General features: G+C 45.4%; 1 protein-coding gene across 2 annotated transcripts in view; it reads right to left on the reverse strand.

Annotated features, from left to right (window-relative positions):
* The window catches only part of LOC106601248 (protein shisa-9), a 117,270-nt gene extending 112,229 nt beyond the window's left edge, over window positions 1-5,041 (reverse strand). For both annotated transcript variants that reach the window (XM_014193306.3, XM_014193305.3), the window contains exon 1: window positions 2,051-5,041. In XM_014193306.3, the coding sequence (XP_014048781.3) occupies window positions 2,051-2,592 (542 nt within the window). In that variant the 5' untranslated portion in view covers window positions 2,593-5,041. The remainder of the gene's footprint in view (window positions 1-2,050) is intronic.
* Window positions 5,042-8,231: the final 3,190 nt, after the last annotated feature.

Genomic DNA, 8,231 nt, shown 5'->3' on the forward strand with positions numbered 1-8,231 from the left:
TTGTGTGGGTTGTAGACTCCGTCTCATGCTACCACTAGAGTGAAAGCACCGCCAGCATTCAAAAGTGACCAAAACATCAACCAGGAAGCATAGGAACTGAGAAGTGGTCTGTGGTCCCCACCTGCAGAACCACTCCTTTATTGGGGGTGTCTTGCTAATTGCCTATAATTTCCACCTGTTGTCTATTCCATTTGCACAACAGCATTTGAAATGTATTGTCAATCAGTGTTGCTTCCAAAGTGGACAGTTTGATTTCACAGAAGTGTGATTGACTTGGAGTTACATTGTGTTGTTTAAGTGTTCCCTTTATTTTTTTGAGCAGTGTATATTTTATATAACACTTTTTTGTTACTACATGATTCCATATGTGTTATTTCATAGTTGTGATGTCTTCACTGTTATTCTACAATGTAGAAAATAATACAAATAAAGAAAATTCCTTGAATGCGTAAGTGTGTCCAAACTTCTGACTGGTACTGTACATACTGTATACATCACACTTACATTTTTTATCTTAGAAACATGTCCAATTTAGAACATTTGAATTATCAATTTCACAGGTAGTTTACTACACATTTAACAATAGAATATCTGATAACAGAAAGCTGTTATTAAAATGTGTGCTCATCTTACTCTAACTTCCATCCATACTGTGCTATAGTATACAGCATTCAATAACATTCAGCTGTTGAAAGGTATTTTGAAGGAATAAAATCAACTACTCCTTGAATGCACAACAAAACACCAGACATATTCTGTTACACTGTAAGAAAGCTTTACCGCAGGATGCACACACACACACACACACACACACACACACACACACACACACACACACACACACACACACACACACACACACACACACACACACACACACACACACACACTGTGAGAAGCAAATTCCAGATACTGTACCCCTGTGATGAGCCACAAGGCACAACTAAAGAGATTGGCCTTGATTGTAATTTTCCCACAGACAACTGTCTCCTTCCCTCTAATATATCACAGATCTAAAGGCCCTGTTTCATGTTCATGAAAACATTTGATTACTTTTCTCATACTAGTGATCATACCTTTTCTGATATCAAATCATATCAATCTATTCTCTTCAACTTAGACTCAAGAGATACATTCAGGAAAAGCTAAAACACTTTGGAAAGTCATAGTTTATTAAAGTATGTTTTTGTTCAAGTAACGTAATTAAAACTATCCCCAGGCATCTACAATGTTTGTGTGCGTGTTTTAGCCACCCACAACCTTGAAATTGGGGTCTCAGTGAATCAATGGGCCCAGTGACTGGGACAACTGGCTGACTGACCTGATTGGGTTTCTCCCTGCTGATCAATAAGATACCACCCTCTGCCCCTCTCTCTGTCCCCCTCCCCCCACTCCCCGCCCGTTGTAGGATGGCAGGACGCCTTCATCGAGGCTCGTAAAAACAACCCTGCGCACTACGGTAAATCAGGGGAAATTATGGCTGCCCAGCCTCGCGCTCCTGCCCAGCCTCGCGATTGCCCTTCCATTCCCCCCCGCCTTTGTCATTGGGCTCATCAATACAGCAGATGACTCGGGTATTGGAGGCTCATGTCTCTCTCTCTCACCCACTCAGCCCTGCAGCTTGTCTCCTCTGAGAAAACAGAACCTGCGAGGGTGTGACTGGGCCCTCTTTTCTCTCAATAATAATACTGGTGTGGTTGAAGTCCCCCTCCCCCCAATTGAGAGATCCGGTAATGACTTGTATTAACGCCATCCCCGTGGTCTCAATCTTAACAACCAATAGTACGGCCAGTCACACCCAGCCCTCCCTTCACTTTCGCTGAACTAGAATTAGCCCTTGGCACTACGCCAGCCAGCGCATGTCAATAGTCCACCAAAAAAAACAGCTCCGATTCCCTCACAGTGTACTAGAAGCCATAGTCTGGGCTCTCCACAAATAGCTTTACGCAAACACTCCATGGTCACACCTATTATCACTTGTAAGAGCACATCCACCCTGCCCCCCCAGCCACCCCGTCCCACTGGCCCATGACCCCTGCTACTCTCTTACCTAGAGTTGGTCATGTCTGTCTGGCCACCTCTGCTCTTCTCCAGGCCCAGCTTGGTGAAGATGCCCACCAGCACCATGATGGCCACCACGCCACAGATGATGTAGACGATCATGTGGGTGCGGTCTCGGTCGGGCTCCTCCTGCACCTCAGTGACGGGGGCCGCCGGCTTGCCGGTGTTGGCCCAGACGGGCGTGTCGTAGTTGGAGCAGGACTCCTGCTCCAGGCTGTGCACCTTGAACTGGCAGCAGAAGCGGTAAAAGCAGGAGCCGCAGCAGAACAGGTAGACGCCCGCGTTGCAGTTGAACGGTGGGTCCCATTGGCCCATGACGTCATAGTAGCCCCGGCAGCGGCTGCCTATCATTGGGATGGTCTGGTCCTCCGCCACCGGAGTGGCCAGCGTAGCCTCCGGAGAATCAGAGGTGGCTGCCGTCTGGTTGGTGGCCTGGGCATCGGCCCCAGCCTCTCTAGAGTTCTGGCCCAGTGAAGTGAAGCCCAGCAGAAAGCTGAAGGCGAGGCAGATGAGCACAGAATGGGCAGCCATGTTTGATACCTGTGGATGCTGCTTCTTTTCAGTTGCTGAAGTGTCTCAAAGCTGGTGCAGGCCAATAAACACCAACTTCAGAAATGCAGGCTTCTTACTGGCCCCAAAAAAACTGACATGGACAAATAGCCTTTTAGGTATTTCACACACTAGAGACTTGGAAAGGAGTTGAGCGCTTATGGATTAGTTTATATTCATAGCAACTGCCTGAAAGAATAAGAGCTTTCAATTACCTTGCTGAGAGTTATTACCGCACTCAGTAACAGGGGGCTCAGTGTAAAGTAATAAATTGCCATCAAGAAGGGGGATGAGCAAGTAAGTGAAACAAACTAACCCCGATTCTCAACCTGCTCCTCACGAATGAGTCCCCAGTGATTCAGTCCCAGACTCAGACACACAGTTCTGGCAGCGTTGCGAAAATACCGCCCTTTTCTGCCAAATGTCAATAGCAGATGTGATCTGAAATCTGGAGCACCTCCAGTTTAGGAGGTGTCACCCAGAAATGAACTGGCCCGTGGCATTTAAAAAAAATCTCCCCCCAATAAAGAAAGTGTTACCCGTAAATCAGAGAGATTTGGAATCCCAACACCGCCAGCGGAAAAGCAGAGTCCTCAAGGATCCAAGCTCCTTTCTGTAAACGTCTTCATTTAGGAGAGGGACACACAGATTTTGATAATTGCCCTGCCAAGCGTTAATCAATACTGAAGTGGGGGAAACGGCAAGCACTGGAACTTCTAGATAATCCACTTGTCATAATCTATATATATGGGAGTTGTTGATATTCCCCTCTCAGATTATCTTGCCTCGAGCAACTGCCTGGTCTCCAACTGAATGTTCATTTGATTCTTTGTTATTTTTCTTGTAGACATTTTTAATCCCTTTGCTAAGTGGAACATAATGCTCTCATTCCTTTCCTTTAAAGATGTGCAATTCCAAAAAATGTATGTTGGTTTTTGTTTCCTCTTCCTCTAGCGAAAGCACAGCCTGCAGTTCTTCAATATTGTCCTATGAGATCTGAAATGATGATTTAGTCCAGATTTAAAGAGGTCCTCAGAACCTGAGGCAGGCAGCCTTTCTCACACACACTCACGCACACACACACACACACACTCTCACAGACACACACACACATTCAAATCCATAGGCGACAGCGCTCCGTCAGTGTCAGTTTGGCTTAATGGGTTTAGAGGGATGGGGGTCCAGTCACTCTGTTGTTGTGGGTTTCTCTTGGTGCTGTCGGATCGGCTCCACACCACACCTGAGAGGGATTCTAAAAAGATAGGGTCACCAATACAGCTCTGCTGCCAGACAACTAGAACCCCACAAGCGCTACCAAGCAGGGGATAGGGGAATGACAAGGGCAGCGTGCTGAAAAATCCCCCCAGCCTGTGGAGTCTAGTCCAGTCCTCCCTAGTCTAAATTTATGACAAGCTCACTTTTGAGCGAACATGCGGTGTAATTACATTTCTGCGTAGTGTCCCACTTCTTTACTGTAGTCAATCGTTAGTTGCTTAATTTGTTTTGGTCCCTTCCTTGTTTTCCCTGTCTTCGTTTATTTACCAAGACTCCATAATCCCTCTCTGCTGCTTTTTGTTGTTTCTTGCTCTCTGCTTTCTTCAGTTTTTTCCTCACTTACCTCTCCCTCTTTCAGACACAACTAAAGAGCAGGCTGTCTGCCGCGTTACTGCTGTGAATACAAGAAGGTATTACTGAGCCTGTGGAATGCGGTCCATGCATTCAACACACCCAAGCCTCAACTCCCCAGCCTGTTCCAAGGGCAAAATAACTGGAGAGGCGACAACAAAAGGTAACGCAAAATCCTGTTTTCAAGAAGCCTTCAAAAATGGGACTGCAGCAAAGCTGTTTGTGTTGTTTGTGGTCTTTTATCACGCTCATATGCAAAAGCATTAATATGCAACAGTTTTATCAAATGCTGCACATTAAAGCAGTGTTCCAATTGTTATGCAAGGGACCTCAACACAGTCCTTCCCCAAAAGCAGCTTCTGTGAAAACAGGCATAATTTGATATATATGTATAGGAATTTTAGATATATATCACATGTATGTGTTTTCTCTGTTTCTTTGCTTATGGAATTCTCCAACAGAAATTGGATAAAACAGGATAACCAACAGCAGTAGGATGCTTTTTTTCATTCCATCCCCTCTTTGTTTTTCTTCAGAAGTGTATTCCTCTGTTTTCCTTGTCCCTCGCTCAGAGCTTCTTTATCCCGTCTCCGTTGATGTTGCACTACTGTGCTCTGGCAGGACTAAATGCTCACACGCTCTCTCCCCCGCTCTCTCTCTCGCTATCTCTCACTCGCTCTCATGAGCGAATGAGCGCACCTCTCTTGGTGACTCCCCCCCCCTCTCTCTCTGTCACTGACACCCTCCTCCCTAGGCTGTGTCCCATGTTTTTTGTACTCTCTCCTTCCAAATCTCTTTACATCTTTCCCCGTCTCTCTTCCTTTCTCTCGTTCTCTTTTCTTTTTTATCCCCTCATTTATTTTACCTCCTGTCTAACCTTTTCTGTTTACCTTACCTCCATCCTCTATCCTTATCATTCCCCCCCCCCCCTCTCTTTTTAAACCCCCCTCGGTTCAACAGATGAGTGCAGTGGTGCTGACTGCATGTGTCCATGTGTGAGGGTGATTGTGCTAATGCCGATGCACCCCCCTGGTCTTTGTGTGAGCATGTCTCTAACATGTGCTGCAGGATTTGATTTAGTGAGGGAGTGAGTGAGTGAGTGAGGGAGTGAGAGAGGAGAGGGAGGGGAGTGAGTGAGAGAGTGAGAACGAGAACGAGAGAGAGAGAGAACGAGAGAGAGAACGAGAGAGAGAACGAGAAAGAGAGAGAGAAAGAGAGAGAGAGAGCATAACGTAACAGGGACTGAAGAGCAGGGGAGAGGGGCGGGTGGCTTTGAAAGGGAAGGAATTATTAGACTGCAGGAGGGATGGATGGATGGCGATTAAGGAAAGGAGTAGGAATAGATGGAGAGTGAGAGGGAGCAAGCCAGGTAGTAAAGGAAGGGGAAGATAGATAACAGGTGAAAGAGTGAGAGACAAGGTGGCGTGGGGGATGAGAGAAAGGGAGATAATTGAAGGCTAGGAAAAGGATATTCTGCAGGAAAGGCAGAGAGCAAGGCCTGAGAGATTAGGATGAAAAGAGAGAGACAAAGAAAAGAGAGAGAGATGCAAAATTGTATGAATTTGGAATAATCCCTGATTTAATGTTGTACATGAACTAGATTTGGTAGAAGAAGTGCTGTTGGGCCTTCTTTGTGCGTTCTAGGCGAATATGCATCCTCATCAGAATACACTGCAAAATAGCGAAGGGATGCTGCTAAATATTTTATTATGTTTCAAAGCTGTTGACATTATACTCCTTTTGAATATTCATATTTTCTCTTATTTTGTTTAATTTCACTGCCCCCGTCTTCTTCTCTCTCTCTCTGTATATCTGCATCTCTCCATCTATTTCTTTCTCTCTTTGAGCCACTGTTGTTTCGCCTACCCATCACTATTCCCTGCACAGCATCCCCTTCTGTCTAACCCTTACCAACCCTCTTTCCCAAATTCACTTAGGAATTTTGGCAGAGCGCATACAGACATGCACACACTAAGGCACTCTGGCACACACACACACACACACACAACATGCAGTCATATACCCTCTTTCTCCAAGTTTCACATCTCCTCCATCTCATCGCCCCTCATCAATATTTGTTTTCTTCTCTGACTTCCTCCCTAACTGCAGGTCTAGTATGGAATTGCCTGCAGTAAGAAAGTATGCTGTTGATAAAGATGTCAGGCAATGTTGCTGTTCTGTGAAATATTGCACTCATGTATACGGCTGCCTACAATTATCTATTGAGATGGAGGGGGAGAAGGAGTGAGGGAGGAGTGGAGAGAGGGAAAGAAAGATGAGATGGATGGAGCGGCAGAAAGAGGGGATGATAGGAAATGTCTCGGGGGGGGGGGGGGGGGGGGTGCTAGAGGTCAGAGAGGGTACAGGCTAGATGAGAGTTCTGTCTTTAATCATTTTATTATTTCCGTTCACCGGGTCTGATAGCACCCCTGTGGCACTCATATTTCTTTTAGTCTGGTTTTACCTTTGCAGCACACATTGTACCTATCTGCTCCCATCAAAAAACCCTCCTAAACAGAGAGTGGAGAGCTGTTCCTGTTGCATGCTGGATCTCCCCCTGTCATCCCTCTAAATAAAAGATGAACGTCAATATATATTACATGTCATCATCATTTCTTTATCCATCCCTCTCTATTCATCTCGCTCCCTCCACCCGCTGTCCCCTATGTCCACTATACGGTACCTCTTAATCCTCCCCATCCTCTCTCTCTCTCTTTCTCTCTCCCCTTCTCTCTCCCCTCTCTCCCTCTGTTTCTGTCACTCTCCCTCCCTCTCTCTCTGTCGCTCTCCCTCTGCCTGTCTCTCATTCTCTCTCTCTCTCTCTATCCAGGGACAAAACATCAGTCCTATAGTCAGTAACTGTCACTCACTATAGATTTGTTTTGGTTCTGGTCTCTTGGATGTTGGGTGTGAGAGGAAGAGATGGCGGGAAACAGATAGATAAAAAACTAAGAGAGACAGGGAGATGGACAGGTGGAGAAAATTGAGAAAAAGAGGTGGGCTGAACCCAACTCTAATGACAACTCTGCCTACAGTCTAGACAAAGAGAGAGAGGAGCATATTGTCTGGTTCAGAGGCCTTAGCTGCCAGGCCGAGTTCGGGGAGGAAACAGTGGGAGTTTATTGCCTAAAATACTGTTACGTCTGGACGCTGATTGATGTATTCGGCTATTCTATCATTTTTCCTGATCGCTCTGATACTGCAAGCACCGATGTGAGCGAGTAACCCCCCGACACCCACGCCTTTGACTGCAGGGATAGACATTGCACACCCAGCATTGATCTGATCCACTCCAGACATTCATATCTTATTTGTTTTTTGAAGGAGGTTGTGTCCCTCCTAGGATGATTGGAAGGAGGGGTTGAAAGTTAGAGGTGACATGGATATAGTAGATGGAGATTGTGAATAGCTTACCGTTACGTTCAGAGCACTTCCAGTATTTGTTCATTCCTGTGCATGCAAGAAAAAGTGTTTGCGTGTAAACGTATGGTGTGTACATACCTTTGTGTGTTAGTTTAAAGACACTGATTTGCCCTATCGTTAGGAGTGTTTGTTCTTATAAACAAGAGAGCTTTGCCAATGGCCGAGAAACGCTCTCATGGTAGTGAATGGAGATTTAATTCCTTTGCTAAATGTACACACTCTGGATAAATCACTTCCGCCCACTTATGTCAGTTGCCAGTACAGAAATGTGCGACAGGTCAGGCCCATTTGCTCTAATATCTCAGTCATCCGGCCCAGTGTTTTTCCAAAGGGAATGACTGGGCTTTGGAAACTGCCCAGAAACCCAATCTGTTGTGAAAGGTGAGTGAATTTATTCAGGTTGTAAGATGATGTGGGACAAAAATCTATTGTACATCTTGCATTTTTGACCAATAACCTTGAAGAAGTTGTTAGTTTTATTTGTGGTTGTTATTATACTTCAAGCTAATTGTGTGTAATTAACCTTTTGTTTTGTAGCAATTCTTGTGTAAAAGAGTATGTTATTAAATGTC

Source organism: Salmo salar, chromosome 03 (assembly GCF_965601325.2).
Source record: "Salmo salar chromosome 03, fSalSal1, whole genome shotgun sequence".
NCBI classification, from domain to species: Eukaryota; Metazoa; Chordata; class Actinopteri; order Salmoniformes; family Salmonidae; genus Salmo; species Salmo salar.